At 42.9% G+C, this 19,009-nt stretch overlaps 1 protein-coding gene across 1 annotated transcript; it reads left to right on the top strand.

Annotated features, from left to right (window-relative positions):
• Positions 1–6,453: 6,453 nt before the first annotated feature.
• LOC137326997 (chloride intracellular channel protein 4) lies at positions 6,454–18,380 on the top strand. The gene is made up of 5 exons (XM_067992375.1): positions 6,454–6,551; positions 9,876–10,001; positions 10,497–10,603; positions 14,402–14,583; positions 16,456–18,380. The coding sequence occupies exons 1-5, from the start codon at positions 6,496–6,498 to the stop codon at positions 16,615–16,617; spliced, it is 633 nt and encodes a 210-aa protein (XP_067848476.1). The 5' UTR covers positions 6,454–6,495; the 3' UTR covers positions 16,618–18,380.
• Positions 18,381–19,009: the final 629 nt, after the last annotated feature.

The raw sequence follows: 19,009 nt of genomic DNA, 5'->3' as shown, positions 1-19,009 counted from the left end.
AACCATATAATCTCCTGGGAGAGGCAAAAAACCAGAAGAAAACCTAGGTTCAATAAGGGGGAAAAAAATCTGGAAAATACCTCTCCGACCCCCACAGGAGATTGAGAAATGATAAGCAGATTTATTCCCAGACACTTTAAAATTGCTACTGCTCCCTAAGGGTCATAATTGATACTTTATTTCTGCATTTCTTCCCCAGTATTTTTCAATTGTACCACATTCTCCTCTTGGTGACCCGTTCCGAAGTCTCTACCAATGCCATTCAGTAATCAGTGCCATTGGGTAGATACAAACGTACTGCGGTGATGCCCAAAATAAAAGCAGACAATTCTGTGTTTGAATTTGTGAATTTATTTAATGGACGTTAAAGCATAAACGCTATCAGAGTAATCTGTTCTTTCGGGGCTTCACTTAAAACCAGAGGTTATTAGCTAGCTGACCCGTGACTTTAAAATTGATCAGAGTGTTATTCTGAAAGGAATATGTCATGGCAGTTCCCCTCGATGCTCTAGTTTGTAATAGCATTGCCCACTGTTGTAGTAAGCCATACGGATCAGACAGTCCCTGGTTCGATCACTGCTCTGTGCTAAATTAGATGACTGCAGTTGAGTGTGTAGGGATGCTGCAACTGGCCTTAGAATTCCTGGGATGGGGAGAGGACAAATCAGCCAGAGTTCTCACTCCCTATTGCTATCCAGTGAACTCCTACCATGAGGCGTGAGAGTATGGGACTTGGGCTAGAACAGGACCGGGCCTGCTGCATTGCCTTCCATGGATGAATACCCTGCTGTCACTCACTATCTATGCTCACATGTGAAGAATGGCTCCGAGGCCACTGAAAAGCCCATGGAACAGCACTCCAGAAAGAGTTGTACCTTCGGGAGAGAAGAGAATAACAGAAATTGACTAGGATATTAATCAAAAAGGAATCCTGTTAACTTTTTAATCGGAAAATATTCTGTCACCGTCTCAGTTTTAATATTCTCTTCATGCTGAGTTTAAGGACTGCATTGTATACACAGTATTGGTGGGTAGTTTAATGTTTTCTGAAAAAGAACTGCATACAACAGTTGAATGTGCAAGAATAGCATTATTCAAAATAGCATTATTCCATTAGCTAGTTATGTTGGCAGGAGGGTTCCTAACTGCTGAATACGAGGTAAACAAAAGAGTTGTTTCTTGAAGTTATTAGCATATGTCGTTAGGTCTGAAATCACAAATAATGGTTGCTCTGTTTTTGCGTGTGTGGGAAGGAGGCCTGTTGTAGATTTAGTCTCAGACTGAGAAATATTATACCTAGCACTTTAATGGAGCCAAGTAGCATTGGTGATAAGTCATCTGCTGTTCTACAAAGGTCTTTTTTACATTTATGGAAAGTGTGCATGAATGTATTCATACAGTCATATTGTTGAACCTGCCCTTATTCCTCAAACAGTTTTGTGAGCCATATTAACAACTTGTGCATGTTCTTTGAGCTGTTCTGTTTGAACTTTGAATTCTTTGTGCATTTGCTCGGCCAATGTTTGGAATGACTGGCCAACCAATTGCATTTGCCACTCAGTGCCACTCTGAGCATGTGTTTTTCTTATAGATTTAATGGGTAATTGATAACGGATTGAATGGACTCTGTTTTAATTTGAGGTACGACTGCACGTTAAATGTTTAATAGAGCATATTCAAATCATTTGGAAAATGAACATCCAGAACGATGGAGATCTAAAAGCAAATTGGCCTAAAGAATTTCTACTAACTCAGACCTCGAGAGTCTTATGTTCTTGATTTTTCTACTCGGTCGCCCCATATTTTAATGTTACCGGAGACTATCCAAGAACTGACTCCTTTTCTTCACTCACCAGTTTTCTCCGTTCTCCTCATGTCCTTGCTGAGGTACGGGTGGTCGCTGTTCACTCTCTTCACCCTTACCCAAATGGACATTACTCATACCTTGTGTGAGCCTAAACAGTAAGTGTTGACGAGCAGCTCAACTATAGGCGACATCTCAGCTAAACCGGATCCTACCCTCACCAGAAATTCACGTTCATTCATATCCCGCAGTGGTTATTGGTTAGCAATCAGTGGTGCTAAAGCTAATTATCTTCTCCCCTCCCCTCTCTTCCACCACCCCAGCTGAGATCAGCTAACTCAGCAGAGACTGGTCAGTAACTGGGACCTTCCTGCTCTGTGTGGCATTGTATACTCACTAAATTAAACTTGCTGCACCGCTGGGGGACGACAGAATTCAGCCCTTTGGTGTAGAATTGTACAAATTCCCTTCAGTAAACAGCGTGATCTAAGATTATTTTTGTTCGAATCCAGAGAATTTGGGTCACGGTACATGTCTGGCTTATAGGATCTCCCTTCTATCTCAGCAGATCTCAAACTGAAGGTCTCATTAGGGGAGTCAACAATCGATTCTGCATCACTCCTTGCTGCACTTCTCACTCCCATCACTGCTCCACCGCTTAGGCCTCCAGCTAAAATTGCACATCAGGTCCCGATAACATTCTGCATATTTAAAGAAGGACCCCACTGCCTTCCTGCGGCTGTCCCGCTCACATGCTCAAAAAAGCAGGTTAACATTGGGACACGGTGGGAAGGCAAAGTTCAGAGGGGGTAAGTCGGTGCCCTCATTTTAACTGCCCTGACTCCCAGGTGGAAGGAGTTAAAATCCATGCCTACATTTTTGTTTTAAATGTTGATTGCTGATAATGCTGGTGGAACTGGAGGGAGAAACAGAGTTACAAAGCCTGACAGTATGAAGGGTGTAAATTAATGTTTTAATCAAGCTGTGGGCATGAGTTCCAATTTCTGAGGCATATTGAATAAAATGGCTTCTTTGTGCTGTCCAGAATATACTTTTTTGTGTGGACTGAGCACCTGAGCTTCCTTTTGAAATATGGAACATCACCTGGTATCTATGAACACCAGTACACGTTTGGACAAATGCAGTGATACTCTGAATCTCAGAGGAAGCTGGAATATCCTGCATGCATAATATAAGAACATAAGAAATAGGAGCAGGAGTAGGCCGTACCGCCCCTCGAGCCTGCTCCTCCATTCAATCAGATCATTGCTGATCTTCGACCTCAACTCCACTTTCCCTGCCCGATCCCCATATTCCTTGATTCCCCTAGAGTCCAAAAATCTATCGATGTCAGTCTTGAATATACTCAACGACTCAGCATTCACAGCCCTCTGAGGTAGAGAATTCCAAATATTCATGACCCTCTGGGTGAAGAAATTCCTCCTCATCTCAGTCCTAAATGGCCGACCCCTTATCCTGAGACTATGTCCCCTAGTTCTAGACTCTCCAGCCAGGGGAAACAGCCTCTCATCATCTGCCCTGTCAAGCCCTCTTAGAATCTTATATGTTTCAATAAAATCACCTCTCATTCTTCTAAACTCCAGAGCATATAGGCCCATTCTACTTAATCTCTCCTCATAGGACAACCCTCTCATCCCAGGAATCAATCTAGTGAAGCTTCATTGCACCACCTCTAAGGCAAGTATATCCTTCCTTAACCAGCATGACCTGGCTGGTACACGTCTTATTTTGCGTACCCTATACTATTTGTCAGCCCAAGGAGTTGGACTTGCCTAGGTCGGTATAAAGAGTATCCTTTACGGGTGTTGTAACTTCTTAGCAAGTATCAGGTTCGGGAATGTTGTACCAGCTCATGATATTTGGTAGCAACTAACACTGCCACTAGACCACTACCTTTCGCAGTCAGTTTAAGTAAGCATTTAAACTCCCGTCGAGTATTGTGAAGCTTATAGATGTAGACAGTTGTAAACTAAATCATATCAAGTTGACCAAAGGCTAGTTATTGACGTCACCCTCCTCCTTTTTGTATTCAGCTTTAAATTATGTACTTACACCTACTCACAGCAGCTACGCATTTATTGGCGGTTAGCTACATGTCATATCCAGTGAATGCTGCCAATACTTTCAACAAATGTGTACAATGAAAACAAAAAGTCGCAGCAAGTTCCATACTCTTCGGGATGGGGGAGAAAGTTGAAAGAAGTTTGAGTAATGGTGCCCACTATTTGAGCTAAAGAGGCTGAGTTTTACTACTTTACAGCTGTTGTACACTTTGAGAAGCCTGGGAATTGGCTTATCTAGCTGTGCTTTGCCAACAGTATGGCTACAACTAACTCAACAGGAAGCGAATACACGTATCCAGAGATTGAATTGTTTGTCAAGGTAAGTTTATTAATGAAAACAGACTAAAATTGACATTTTTATACATAGACTATTTCAACATATTCTGCATGTCTTGCCGACATCACTTTGGGCGCATTAAATGTTGAGCTCTGTTTAAATGTGAACAGTGTCTGTGTCTTTCAGTACATGCCACGTTAGTTGTGTTATTCTTTACTTTCAAATGAAATAGTTGCTCTTCAAAATGTTCCTCAGGACTTAAGTTGATAAAGGAAGTGACTTTCGAGAGAGGAAAAGCATTGCTTGGTTGTTGGGCAACAGTTTAATATTAAAATGCTGAAGCATCAGCTTTGTGCTGTTTGCATATAGAAAACATAGCCATGTGTACATTTCTGTTAGTAATTGTCTCTTCTGTTTGATCACAAATCAGTGTGTTGTGCAATCTCTGACCGTGATTCCTTTTAATTTGGTGTTATGTTAACCTTTTGTTGTAACATGATTTTTCTTCTGAGATGAAACGTTGACCTTTTTTAAGGTCTGTACATGAGTTTCGAAGAGTTCTAAAGTAATGCAAGTGCATATATTCAAGTTCATGCATTATGATGCTACTTATTGACAATAGTCCTTGTATTTTGAAAGAGCCCTACAGTTATGTGTGTAAGTAATCTGGCCAATTGATGCATTATTGCTTTGGTACAGGATTTATTAAACAGTCTGCTCCTAGTAGTGAGATTCTGGATGACATTATTATTGAAGATTCACCAATAGATTACACTAGTTTGTAGCATTAGTTTTAAAAATAAACTTTTGTCTCCCTTGTACGTACTAGCTCTACTGTTATAAATCAGTAATCTTTTTTAAAAAGCACAGAAATAGTCCGATGTAATGGTATAGTAAGGTACAATATGAAATTACTTCTCAGAATGATGCACCTGTTTTCTTTAGAAATACAGTTGGATTGTGTAAAGACAACGTTTAGTGTAGAATATTGATTAAGGATAGCCTAACTTTGAAAGCATGGATTGGCAAATGGATCCCATGTTCCATAGACCTATATTTGCACCGTACTCATGCAGAATTGTCATTGGTGAACCTTCGCAGGCGTGCTTTGCTCCTGCAGCAGGAATATGTGGGCAGTGGTGTGGATTCAGTCATGGTAAAGGTTCCCAATTACACATACGCAATCAGTGCACAAATATTGCACATAAATTCTACCGGTAGTAATACTTCCAATGGTGCTGAACCACCAGTTATTGTTTTTCCTACAAAAATGTTCTATTTTTTCAAAGGACATCCAAGGATTGCAAACCTTTGTGTATGATGATTGAATGACACTTGTCTTTTGAAAAAAAGTTCAGCTGAATCCTTCAAGCTTTTATTTTAAAGTAGTTTTGCCATTTTTTTTGACGAAACTTACTGCTTATCAGAAATATTTTAAAACATTTTTTCCATCCACAATTCCATGAAGTTTATTCAATTGCTTGGAAATGCTGTATCCTGATTCCAACACATAATCAACTTGCATTTGTGTCGTTCCTTTAGCAGCACAGTACAGGCAAAATCTGACACCGAGCCACATAAGGAGATATTAGGACAGGTGACCAAAAGGTTGGTCAAAGAGGTAGGTTTTAAGGAGTCTTAAAGGAGGAGAGAGAGGTTTAGGGAGGGAATTCCAGAGCAACTGAAGGCATGGCCACCAGTGATGGGGTGGTGAAAATCGGGGATGCACAAGAGGCCAGAATTGGAGGCATGCAGAGATCTCGGAGCCTTGTAGGGCTGTAGGTGGTTATAGAGATAGGAAGTGGCGAGGCCGTGGAGGGATTTGAACACATGGATGAGAATTTCAATGTAGGTCAGCGAGCACAGGGATGATGGGTCAACGGGACTTGGTGTGAGTTAGGATGTGGGCAGCAGAGTTTTGGATGAGCTGAAGCTTATGGAGGGTGGCAGATGTGAGGCCGGCCCAGAGTCAGACCTGATTTGAGAATGCCCCGTGACTCATTTGACAAATGACCGTTTCCTCTTCCGTATGTTCTTTAATTCTGCTGCACAATATTCAACTATTAAGAATTTATAGAAAGTTGTCTTACAGCGGTACAGGTGCCTATTTTGGAAGATATAAGAGATATGTGCTACCCAGAAGGTTCCTGGGTGGTAAGAAATTTCAAGTGCTGTTTATTGCTTTCTGCGAGTGCTTGAGTGTGTTGTAGTCAGTCGTCCAACTAACAACTGTTCAGAAAAGCACAATGACGCAAGTTTATGACCTTTCTTTACAGGCTGGTGGTGACGGGGAAAGCATTGGAAACTGCCCATTTTCCCAGCGGCTCTTTATGATCCTTTGGCTAAAAGGCGTGATATTTAATGTCACAACAATTGACCTAAAGAGGTAAAAGTTTTACAAACCTAAACTGATCTTTGTTTTTATTCTACCATTTAGAATGGAAATTAATGTAAATACTGGCAGCATGATTTTAGAGATTAGATTAAAATCAAAATTTGTCCTTGTGGAGAGGTCTTAAATTTCACTTCCTTGGAAATGGTGCACCTAAAATGATGTATTGTGATGTTAATGTAATCTCTGTTTTGAGGGCCAGAATTTAAAGTCATTTTTACACAACAGGAGTGCAACCGACCTCACGGATGTGGGTTTTGCTCTGACAGCTGTACTCCACAGTGTAAACCATCTTGAGTTATTTCTGGGCCTATGATTCTGCCTTTGATATAAAATTGACCTATATACCCAGACCCTGACCCACTGGTATGCTGTCCAGTGTGCCTCTGTATGAACAGTGGAGCCCAGTGTGCCGAAAGAGACAGGCTTCCAACTCCCAATTATATAAGCAGGAGAGCAACACACAAAGGCGCAATTTAAAAGTGCACAATAACTCCCCAGCTGATGCAGTTGGTAAGTGCATTGCCCAGATGTGCAATGGAGCCATATAGACCAAGGAGGTCCCAGGTTTGATCCCCGCTCTGTGCTGTTAGCTGATCTCACTTGGGGGCTTGGGGAACAATTTCTGTTAATGTTTTCATACCAACGCAGCTACATTTTGCCTGTCGTCTGCAAAATCGTGTACAGGAAATGTGTTGCATTCTGTTGTGCACAGAATGTTTTGTTTTATTTGCATTGCTCAAATAGAAGCTTGAACAGTTTAATCACAGTCAAAACAGGCTTGTCAAGTCTCACTCGTTCTGGTTTTAAAGTGCAGCCTGTTCTGATGTAAAGTCTACTCTATGTTATTTGAAGTCGCTTACTTTGAATTACTGGATCGTTTGAATTTTTTTTAGTGCAGAAATTATTTTGATCTATCAGGAGTAGACTGTACCTTACTCTGAAAAAGAGGCCTCATATGTTTACAACTTGTCTTGCCTATTTGATCTTGAAACTCACTCCTAACCGTTTCTGTTGCAGGTCAGCGCTTAAGGGCAGCTGTTCTCAAAATATGTGTTACCTAAACAGAAATAATGAGGGTAATTTTAACCCCCAAGAACGGCTGGGTTGGGAACATGTGGGCAGTCAAAATAGTAGATATTAGGAGCGGGACCGCATCCCGGCTCCAATGCACCCACTTCTGGGTTTAACCCGGGCAGTTTTGTATTGTGTAGGTACAGTAGACACCAGGAAGTCCTGCCCCCTCTTAAAGCTGATGGACCGATACTTAAAGGGGCATTGTACCTCATTGCAATACTTGAATTACTTAATATTTTGTGTATTGGAAAACTTAAATGAATTTAACCTTACCTGTTTGGGTTTCCCATCACTTCACGTCAGGCGAAAGCAGGCGGTGAATGCCTTTATTGCAATGCTTGTGGGTCCGGAGGAGCAGGAGTGCTTCATCCAGGCCCAACGAGCTCACCTGGCTGACAGGACCCCACGATGAGCCAACACCCCCCCCGCCCCACCAGAATGACATCGCTGGCTGACCACCTCCCCCCACCCCGATCCCCGATGCTGGCCGGCCCCCTCTCCCGATGTCATCCACAACTCTCAACCACCCCCCCCTGATTTTTTGAAGTGTCAACGATCTCTCTCTCCCTCCCACCCCCTTCTCTGATTTGCAGCACCTTTCACTGCTGACAGGCAGTCAGCCTGGCGCGTGGCAAACCCAGAATCTCAAATACTCACTTTCAATTGAGTTGTGATCGCAGATTGCGATGCGCTCAATTCGCTTCTGGGTCCCCCACGCGAATATCTCTGGGGGCGTGGGGTACCCAGCTTGGTGTAAAAATCATGCGCAAGATCCTGGGGGGAGGTGTACAGTGGTGTTCCCCAGGGGTCGGTGCTGGGACCACTGCTTTTCTTCATATATATTAATGACTTGGACCTGGGTGTACAGGGCACAATTTCAAAATTTGCAGATGACACTAAACTTGGAAGTGTAGTAAACAGTGAGGAGGATAGTGATAGACTTCAAGAGGATATAGACAGGCTGGTGGAATGGGCGGACACATGGCAGACGAAATTTAATGCAGAGAAATGCAAGGTGATGCATTTTGGAAGGAAAAATGAGGAGAGGCAATATAAACTAAAGGGCACAATTCTAAAAGGGGTAAAGGAACAGAGAGATCTGGGATGTACACAAATCGTTGAAGGTGGCAGGGCAAGTTGAGAAAGCGGTTAAAAAAGCATATTGGATCCTGGGCTTTATAAATAGAGGCATAGAGTACAAAGGTAAGGAAGTCATGATGAACCTTTATAAAACACTGGTTCAGCCACAACTGGAGTATTGTGTCCAGTTCTGGGCACCGCACTTTAGGAAAGATGTGAAGACCTTAGAGAGGATGCAGAAGAGATTTACTAGAATGTTTCCAGGGATGAGGGACTTTAGTTATGTGGATAGACTGGAGAAGCTGGGGTTGTTCTCCTTGGAACAGAGATGGTTGCGAGGAGATTTGATGGAGGTATTCAAAATCATGAAGGGTCCAGACAGAGAAGATAGAGAGAAACTGTTGCCAGTCAAGGGTCAAGAACCAGAGGGCATAGATTTAAGGTGATTGGCAAAAGAACCAAAGATGACATGAGGAAAAACTTTTTTACACAGCGAGTGGTTAGGATCTGGAATGCACTGCCCGAGGGAGTGGTGGAGGCAGATTCAATCATGGCCTTCAAAAGGGAGCTGGATAAGTACTTGAAGAGAAAAAATTTGCAGGGCTACAGGGATAGGGAGGGGGAGTGGGACTAGCTGGATTTCTCTTGCATAGAGCCGGCACAGACTCGAGGGGCTGAATGGCCTCCTTCCGTGATTCTATGATTCTAAGATGTCGCTAGCTTGCTTTACAGTATCTCATTATGCTGTTTACAAAGGAGAATAGTGACATCTAGTGACGGTAAATGGGGGTTTATTTAAATCAAACTTAACCTCCTGCAGTCCTACAACCTCTTCCTCCCCCCGAGCTTTCCATTCATCCGACTCTTTCCTATTGTGCCCCCTCCTTAAAACTCACCACTTTGACCAAGTTTCTGGTCACTTGTCCTGATTTCTTCTTCTTTCGCTCAGCATCCATTTTCCTTATGCCTCTGTGAAACACCGTGGGATGTTTCTCTACGTTAAAAGTGTGTTGTTGTTTCATCAAGTTTGGAAGGTCTTTTTCTGAACTTTCATCGACCTTAATGACATCAGTTCTAGCAGTAGTGGTAGATCGTTGATATTTTGTGTAAGTACAAAAGTATTTCATTGGTACAATTTTGCATCCTGCTGTCTCCCTACAGGAAGCCTGCAGACTTGCAAAATCTGGCCCCTGGCACAAATCCTCCATTTTTGACCTTCAATGGAGAGGTCAAAACAGATGTTAACAAGATAGAAGAATTCCTAGAAGACAAGTTGGTACCACCAAGGTTTGTCTCTGCATTTTGTGCATAAAATCAACTTGACCTTTTAACAGGACTCAGTGGCGGAAAACCGCTCAATATACAACTGAATAATTCAAGGAAGGTCCCTCAGCCCAATTTTGTGCAGCACATCCATAAATGAACTGCATGAGACTAAACCAAAATAATGAAATCCAAGCAGTTTCTTAGTGCGGACCTGATCCACACACCCTGCCAAGGCTCAGCGTCCACCTCTAGTTAGTTGAGCTTACATTGGAGTTGCTACCATTTGCTTCAGAGTCCCAGAGCTAAGAGGAATAGGCCAGCGTTCCTGTTCCTGATTGCTGTCCAGTGACCCCTTTGCTCGAAGTTCACATATAACCATCGAGTGAGTGGTCAAGGATCTTTTAGGTGAAGTGAGTTCTCCCAGCCAGCATGGTGCAGTGTGACACCAGTAAATAAAAATGTTTCCGAAAGGTGTTTGCTCTGAAGGACGTGTAACAACAACAATGTATTTCCCAGGTATCCGAAGCTTTCTGCCAGATATCCGGAATCTAATTCAGCAGGAAATGACGTGTTTGCCAAGTTCTCAGCATACATTAAGAACACGAGGAAAGATACAAATGAAAGTAAGTAAGGTGTGGGGAAAATAAAGAAACAAATGTGCTGGAAATACATAGCAGGTCAGTTAGCACCAGTGAAGAGAAAAGACAGGGTATGATGTTTTGGGTGTGTTCCCCTTAATGAGTTGCTTTTCTTTTCATTTTATTACAACTGCACTCTGGCTCATAGACTGCCATTGTTTCTTAATTTGAAAAAAAAACTTGATGTCGAAGATCGACTTTTTTTTTGTGTTTAAGCTGAAAGGTACGGTGAATGGAACACTTTTCCAATTTGAGTACTCCTCCCCCCATCAGTATTAACAACAACAACCTGCATTTATATAGCACCTTTAACGTAGTAAAGCATCCCAAGGTGCTTCACAGGAACGTTATCAAAGAAAATTTGACACCGAGGGCGCTAAATTGGGCCGTATAGCGACCGTTGTTTCGATGCTACGCGACCTCTCTGACATCCAAGATGGCGTCTTGGATTGCACGCACGCTTCCAGTGTGACATGCACCGGACGCCATCTTGGTATAGGAGTTAGCTCAGGTTAGCTGGAATCATGTAACGTAGGGAGAAAATGGCTTCAATCAGTGGGCAACACTGATTTAAAGTGATAGACACCATCTTGGGACTTAATGCTCAACTCAACGCACAGTCTTAACCCCGACCAATTGAACGTGTCTTAGAGTGCCAGGAGGACCCCCCCATCAGCGCTAATTAAAGGGACCATGCAGGATTTACAGTTAGTGGCTGGATTATTGCTTCTGGCTGCCGACTCATTTGTAACTGTTTTTGGAGGTCTCTGCGTCTTGAATACAGGACGCGGGGACATAGCCTAACATTTAGAGCCAGGAGGTGCAGGAGTGAAGTTAGGAAATGCTTCTACACACAAAGGGTGGGAGAAGTTTGGAACGCTCTTCTGCAGATGGCAGTTGATGCTAGCTCGCTTGTGAATGTTAAATCTGAGATTGATAGATTTCTGTGAATCAAAGGTATTAAAGGATATGGGGCTAAGGCGGGTATATGGAGGTAGGTCACAGGTCCACCATGATCTCGTTGAATGGTGGAACAGGTCGAGGGGCTAAATGCCACTGCCACTTGCTGCCTCCTATTATGCGGCACCTTCTGCAAGAAAGCAGGATGTGTGTCTGGGTGATGTGCCTGTCGTGGTTGAATAAATGCCAGTGTGTGTGGCCTGTGAGCTGTGGGTGAGCGGCTTACAACAGTGGTAATGTGTAAGGGTGAGAGGAAGAGTTGAGTACTGATGGAAAGAGTTTGTTGGTATGTGGGTGATGGGTGTAGTGCGTGGAGCAGTGGATGTGGCGAGTGGTGCAGTTGGTAGGAGACATGACTTGACAGTTGACCTCACTCACCTTGACCACTCGTGTCAAAGCATTGAACTTCTTTCTGCACTGCATCAATGTTCGTGGTGCTGTGCGCCTGGCATTGAATTCGTCCCCTGATGCCTCCCACTGCCTGTTGGATATATGTCTGGAGGGCCTCTTGCCCCTGCCCCCTCCCCCCCTCCCCCCCCTCCCCCCTCCCCCCCCCTCCCACCGTGGATATAGGATGTCCCTCCTTCTGTCCACCTCTTACACCAAGGTCTCCAGTGCATCAGCAGAGAACCTTGGTGCACGCACTCTCACAGGCCTGGTACCAACTCAGATCGGCAGATTGGTGAGATCTGGCCTGCAGATTGGAGGATGTGGGATTTAGTAGTGCGCAACCTTTATTCAATGTTTTAACATAACTCATCAGCGTGTAAACATAGGGATGGGATCGGCATCTGTGTTTTACATGTGTGATGTCTGATCTTTTGTTCAGAATCCGTGCAGACAGTAGATTGTTATTTTCAGCAAATAACAGGTACCAGCTACCTTTAAGAGATTTTTAAGAAACATCCTCTCTTTAAGAGATTGAGCTCCCCTTGGTGCTGGAAAGTGCGAATTGCATTGATTCCACGTGCAAGGTCCAGAATGGAACGCTGATTGCAGGTGAGTCCTCGGGCCAGCTGAAACTTGCGTCCTGCCTGCGCATGGGTCATTGGGCACGGGGTAATAGCGCATCACGCTACCTACGCCCAAAAATGGCCCTTATCCAATTTCCCCCCCCACCCCGAGCCTCTTAAGGCTTGGTTAAAGAGGCAGATTTTAAGGAGCATCTTAAAGGAAGAGAGAGAGGTAGAGAGGCAGAGTGGTTTAGGGAGGGAATTCCAGAGCTTAGAGCCTAGGTAGCTGAAGGCACGGCCGCCAATGGTGGAGCGATGAAAATCGGGGATGCACAAGAGACCAGAATTGGAGGAGCTCAGAGATCTCAGAGGGTTGTAGGGCTGGAGGAGGTTACAGAGATAAGGAGGGGCGAGGCCATGGAGTGATTTGAAAATAAGGATGTGAATTTTAAAATTGAGGCATTGCCGGACCAGAAGTTAATGTCAGCGAGCACAGGGGTGATAGATGAACAGGACTTGGTGTGAGTTAGGATACAGGCAGCAGAATTTTGGATGAGCTCAAGTTTACGGAGGGTGGGAGGCCGGCAAGGAGAGCATGGTAGGAACAGGAGTAGGCCATTCAGCCTCTCGAGCCTATTCCATCATTCATTTAGATCATGGCTGATCTGTACCTCAACTCCATTTACCTGCCTTAGCTCCATATCCCTTGATATCCTTGCCTAGCAAAAATCTATCGCTCTCAGTCTCGAAAGCTCCAATTGTTCCAGCATCCACAGCCTTTTCAGGGAGAGAAATACTTCCAGGTCAGACACCCGTTAAATGTAAAAGAAAGCACCCTGTGCTCTGCCCCAACAGTGTGCCTTAACATCAACCTCAGCAAAGCACCACGACTGCACAAATAATTCTCCTATTTCTCACACCAGCCATCCTCATGGTCTCCCCAATACCTTATTATAGTAGAAAAAGGGGGCAAATGTTGGTAAGCACAAGCAAATGGAGAGTAAACGAATATCTGATCTTTCAGTCTCTCCTGCTTATGATGAGGGTCTTGTTGCTATAATCTAGTATCCGACAATGTATATTTTATCTGGAGGTGATCGTTGTGTCCAGCCTTTGTATGTTACTGGATGATGAGCAACAATGATGAGTAATGTCGCTTTTGTCCCTATTATACAGAGTAACACACAGTACAAGGCATCAAAGTGTCTCAGGGCTGAGCTGAATATTGATTGTTAAGCTTTTCTCTAGTATTAAATGATATCTCCACCCTTCTTCGCTACTTCAGCTTTGTCGACTGTTATACATGAAATTGATTGCATGACTCCACCAAACAGCTTCAGAGTATGTCGGAGTTCAGGACAGTGCCACCAAGTGGTTAAAATTGTACGACAACAATATATAACATTTCAGTACGTTGCAGAAATTCGTTTCCACTCCACCAAGTGTAGTGAAGTTTACTGTTCCGTCAACTCCAAGTAGAATCTTCTGTTGCTCCTCGATCCCCCAAAATAAGTCAGATCTTGAACCAATGGAGTTTTCAACCCGTGTATGTAGCAGGATTTTATTGGACGGCGTCGGAGGAGAATTGTTGAGAAGAGGAGTTGGTGGGGGGGGTGGTGAAACTATGCAAAATAGTACCAGAAGGGAAGGAAAGATAATGCAAGATAAAAGGTGGGTAGAACTGCTTAAGAGAAAAATAAAGGAAAGAAGAAAGGAGCAGAAAATCTGAAATTAGGAGGAAAGTAATGAATTTGCCTCCATGCCCCAGAGTCAGGTAGCTGAAGAACGAGCAAGGTTTCCCACTTATTATTATTTCTTTCTCTTTCTCTCATTTATGATACCGACAATCACTTTTCTCCCATTTCTTCAGGTTTGGAAAAGGCCTTATTGAAAGCTCTGAAGAAATTAGATGATTATTTAAACACACCTTTACCTGAAGAGATTGACGCTAATAGTACAGAGGAAGATATTTGTTCTAACAGAAAATACCTAGATGGAGATTATTTGACCCTGGCGGATTGCAATCTCCTGCCAAAGCTTCACATTATCAAGGTTTGTTGTGTTTCCTATTAGCACTGGAGGCTGAGTTCGTATTTAATTATGATCCTAAGCTTATCTTATATAATGTATGCATCGCTGCATTTTCTAAAACAAAAGGTATCCTACTTTGGAACATTCAGGTACCTTCTGTGCAAATTTCCACCCAATGTCCGACATCTCTTATGAATGGTGCACCTCAAACATCATATCGCTATTGTTCTTCCGTTATCAATAGCAACCTCACTTTGTCACACCAGTCGCTATGACCAAAGTGAGACAGGGTCAGGGTATACTGTGCCAAGAATCAACAGGCAGAAATTCATTAAGGCATAGGAAATAGTCCCACAAAATTGGTGCATTTTGCCCCCGTTTCATGCCCGAATAATGGACGAAACAAGGTCGAATTTCACCTTCCCCCATGTGTTTAGGGGCTTTTATATCTGCTGATCGAGAAATTTCTAATCCATTCACACCGTTCATTCTGCTGTGTGATGTGTTTAGTAAACTCTATAATACTAGTACTTCATATATTTTCCAGCATTTATTGGACTTAGGCAAAGAAAAAGCCATTCTCAATGTTGAGCTATTGTGTTGACGTTCAATAGGTAGTAAAAGGACAGAAGAATTGAGATGCACTGTTCACAGGCACACATAATAGTAAAGGCACTGATTTATTTTTGTGGAAATAAATTCTGAGCACTGTTTGAGTTTTTACAATTTATGTGTGTGAAGTTAAAATAGACTAAGTTGATTCTTTCAAGGCAATTCCATTTAACTGTATAACAAGTAATTTAAAAAGTTAGGAATTCAGAAGAACAAAGGATCTAACAAGGTCTTGGCAAACTCACTGGCAAGCGTCAAAAAATACTCAAAATGTTGAACTCTTTTATGCCCCACTTTTTCTCCCTCTCCAACACTCTCTGCATCAGCACTTGGGAAGCTGAGCCCATTCAGCCCATGATCAACCTCAGTCAACACTTTTGACCTGTCAAAGAGATCATTCTTATTCTCCACCCATATTCCCACCCCAGATTCCCACACTAGGGAATTTTTCCTATTTAAGGTCTCCAACAGTTGGCATCAACTTCCCGGGTTAGATGGAGCACAAGTAGCAAAATATGACTCCTTCCACTCTGTGTCCCAACACCTCTGACGTCAGAGGAACACCCCATACCTCAATTAAAAAGGTTGATATGATAGATAGAGAGAAACTATTTCCTCTGGTGGGGGAGTCCAGAATAAGGGGGCATAACCTTAAAATTAGAGCTAGGCTGTTCAGGGGTGATGTCAGGAAGCACTTCTTCATACAAAGGTTAGTGAAAATCTGGAACTTTCTTTCCCCCCCCCCAAAAAAAAAGCTGGAGACTAGGTCAATTGACATTTTCAAAACGGAGATTGATAGATTTTTGTTAGGCAAGGGTATTAAGGGTTACAGAGCCAAGGCGGGTAGATGGAGTTAAGATACAGATCAGCCATGATCTAATTGAATGGCGGAACAGGCTTGAGGGGCTGAATAGCCTGCTTCTATGAAGTTCCTGTGTACTACTCCAACGTGACACCTTAATTTCCTACACCAGCCACACCTGCAGACTTTCTGAAATTGTTAAATTAGGGGATGTTTTGTGCTGTGGATCCAGGTGTATTGAGGATGTGCTTTATGATGTATCCAAACACATTTCATGTTGGACCTTTGCAGTCTGCAGATTTATCCTATCAGTTTGGGCTAGAACTGAGTTGAAAGGACAGTGTGCACAATCGAGTCCCCCTCACATCATTTACATTTTAACAGAAAAGTAATTTTGTTATGTTAAACTGCACTGACTGCACATCTGTATATCAAGTATATCAAGCGATTAAATGTTTTGTCTCTTTTCCTTCATTTAGATCGTAGCAATGAAATACCGAAATTTTGAGATCCCAATGGAAATGACTGGAATTTGGAGATACCTGAATAATGCTTATGAAAGGGAGGAATTTGTAAACACATGCCCTGCTAATCGTGAGATTCAGATCGCATACTTAGACGTTGCAAAGAGAATGAAATAAGTCCATTTGTACAGTTCAGAATGTACATGTGAAGTCTTGTGTGTTAAAGTGAGTAAGAGTGCAGTTTATTGCTAAATAATGAATCAGAGTCCATCAGTTTCCAAATGTTTAACAAAACGGCAGATTTTTCACTCTTTGTACGTAGACTATAATTAAAGTAGACACCTTAACAGATAACCTTAATGCAATCATATTAGTTTATAATAATGTCTGGCTGATCATTTTAGTTTCCAGGGACAATATTTTCCTCTGTTTGAAAATTTTATTGAAAAAGTGGAGTAGTTAAATGGGGGTGTAATATTGACAGCAATGCAAACAGGTCATTCAGCATGTGTAGCAGTCCTCTGATTATTCCTATCCAAAAATGGGTTTGTGAAAAGTGAGATAAGAAACACATTTTTACTTACGGCCTTATTAAAGCTAATTGTGAAAAACGATAATTTAAAAGTTGAGTATTTAACACCAGACTCTACATGTAGTTGGTGATCTTAGAGTATGAACTTGAAGTATCACCACAGCAGTGATAGAGTTGAATAGCACAGAGCAGCTTTCTGCCCCAGAACATGAGCATAGCGGCCACTGCTGTGTATCTTGCAGCAGGAGGATGAGTCGGCTTGGGAGTGCAAAGGGTAAAAATGGCAAAAAACATATGTATGCATAATACCAGAAGCCATTTATGATATTAGAGTGACCTACTTGGGCAGGATGGGGGAGCAGCCCGTGACTGGACTCGGGCTCAGCAGGGAGTCTGTGATTGAGGTATGCCATCTGATTGAAGACTGTTCCTGCTTTTACTATTCACACTGGCGGTGAAACTTACCATCACCCTCAACTTTTATGCAACAAAGTCCTTCTAGATATCCACAGGGAATATCTTGGGAGTAAGTTGCTTTGTCGTGCCATATTCTTTGAAGGAGTAACTGAAGCCCTGTATCACCGGTCACCCAGCATCGAACCACCCAATCTTCAGTATTGACCAGCAGAGGCAGCTGGAGTATGACCAACTTGATGGGTTCGCCAAGATACAGAGTATCACTGATTGTATGCCATCTGTTCACCCTCTATTAAATCTATTGCATATTAAATAGGAAGGGATATTATTTCATAAATATGCAAATTGTATGCTACCAGTGCAAAGAAACACTCCACTTCTATGCCCAAATCCCAGGAGATGCACAGATTTCCATTCTGAGGCAATCAAACTTGTTGCAGCTCTTTGTAAAAAGAAGGGAGAATGGACAGCTGGATCCTTGGAGATAATGGCTTATGTGCTGCAAACGTGGCTGATGATAGCTCTGAACGCCCCCCCCCCCCCCCACCCCACCCCAACCTTCCTATCCCAGCAGCTACAATAGCACATGAGCAAGCAGATCAGGGGGCTTTACAATATGCCCAAGAGAAAGTGTGCAAAATGAATGCAGCATCTTGTGTAATGTTGCTATGGACAGAGGTATCGTCATGGACTTGGACGATGAACAGCCGCAAGCCATGGACGAGCAGGAGGATGTGCAGCAACTACCAGCAGAAGATCAAGCAATGAAGGCTGGGAGTTAGGTGTTGGAGGAGCGTGTACAGTTCTCTCAGTGAGGTATGCAGTTGGACATTATAGCTTTCTATTGGAGATATTTAGAATGATGGAAGTGCTATTTGCTTTACCTGTATATCTGTTGCAGAGAACTGTGTGCATTTAGTTTGGTTTACTTTAAACAACTGACGCTTTTTGTTCCCTGAGAAATGAAAACATGACAGACCAAGATCAATTGAACGTGAATAAAATTTATTTTGCTTTTGGTACTTAGGCGTTTGTGTTTTCTCCTTGTTGAAGTTCACAACACACATGTTTGTTTTTGATGTCCCTGTCCCCCCTCCCCCACTTTTGTGTTCTCCCCAAGCTGAGCGAGTGCTATTGGAGGGGACTGCGTAGCCAACTGGCGGCCTGAGGTACCTGCAATGGAGCCAGGGTCTGCTTTGCTGTTGCTGTGGGCTGTTTGTTTTGAAGCAGCCTCTAATGTCACATGTACGAAAATCTGTGACATCCTAGAACTGCTGCTGACTTGATCAGTAACTGGTAGCTACTTTGTTAGCCCACGCATGCTCCTTTTGCAGGGCTTTTCCCTACATGGTCTACTGTTCTGTGGGAACAGAGAATAATAAACATTAATGAGGGGGGTAATTTTAACCTAACCCGCCTGATCAGTCGCCTGTTTTACACTGCACCCAATTTTCCATTGACTTCAATTGGTATAATTCCAGTGAATCTTCAACACTTTCCGCTTGGCTTTGTTAGCCCTCCTATTATTATTTAGTGTCCAGAATTGCACCCAGTACTTCACCTGGGATCTAACAAATGTCTTTTTCAAATGCAAAATCGCTTCCCTGCTTTTATATTCAA

This window comes from Heptranchias perlo, chromosome 11, assembly GCF_035084215.1.
Source record: "Heptranchias perlo isolate sHepPer1 chromosome 11, sHepPer1.hap1, whole genome shotgun sequence".
Lineage (NCBI taxonomy): Eukaryota > Metazoa > Chordata > Chondrichthyes > Hexanchiformes > Hexanchidae > Heptranchias > Heptranchias perlo.
This window is presented reverse-complemented; position numbering and strand designations above follow the sequence as displayed.

Excerpts from the sequence above, each read along its gene's own strand:
- LOC137326997 (XM_067992375.1), top strand. The coding sequence starts at position 6,496 with ATGATCCTTTGGCTAAAAGGCGTGATATTTAATGTCACAACAATTGAC. Across the intron at positions 10,002-10,496 it reads GACAAGTTGGTACCACCAAG|GTATCCGAAGCTTTCTGCCA; the intron begins GTTTGTCTCTGC and ends TGTATTTCCCAG. Across the intron at positions 14,584-16,455 it reads CAAAGCTTCACATTATCAAG|ATCGTAGCAATGAAATACCG; the intron begins GTTTGTTGTGTT and ends TCCTTCATTTAG.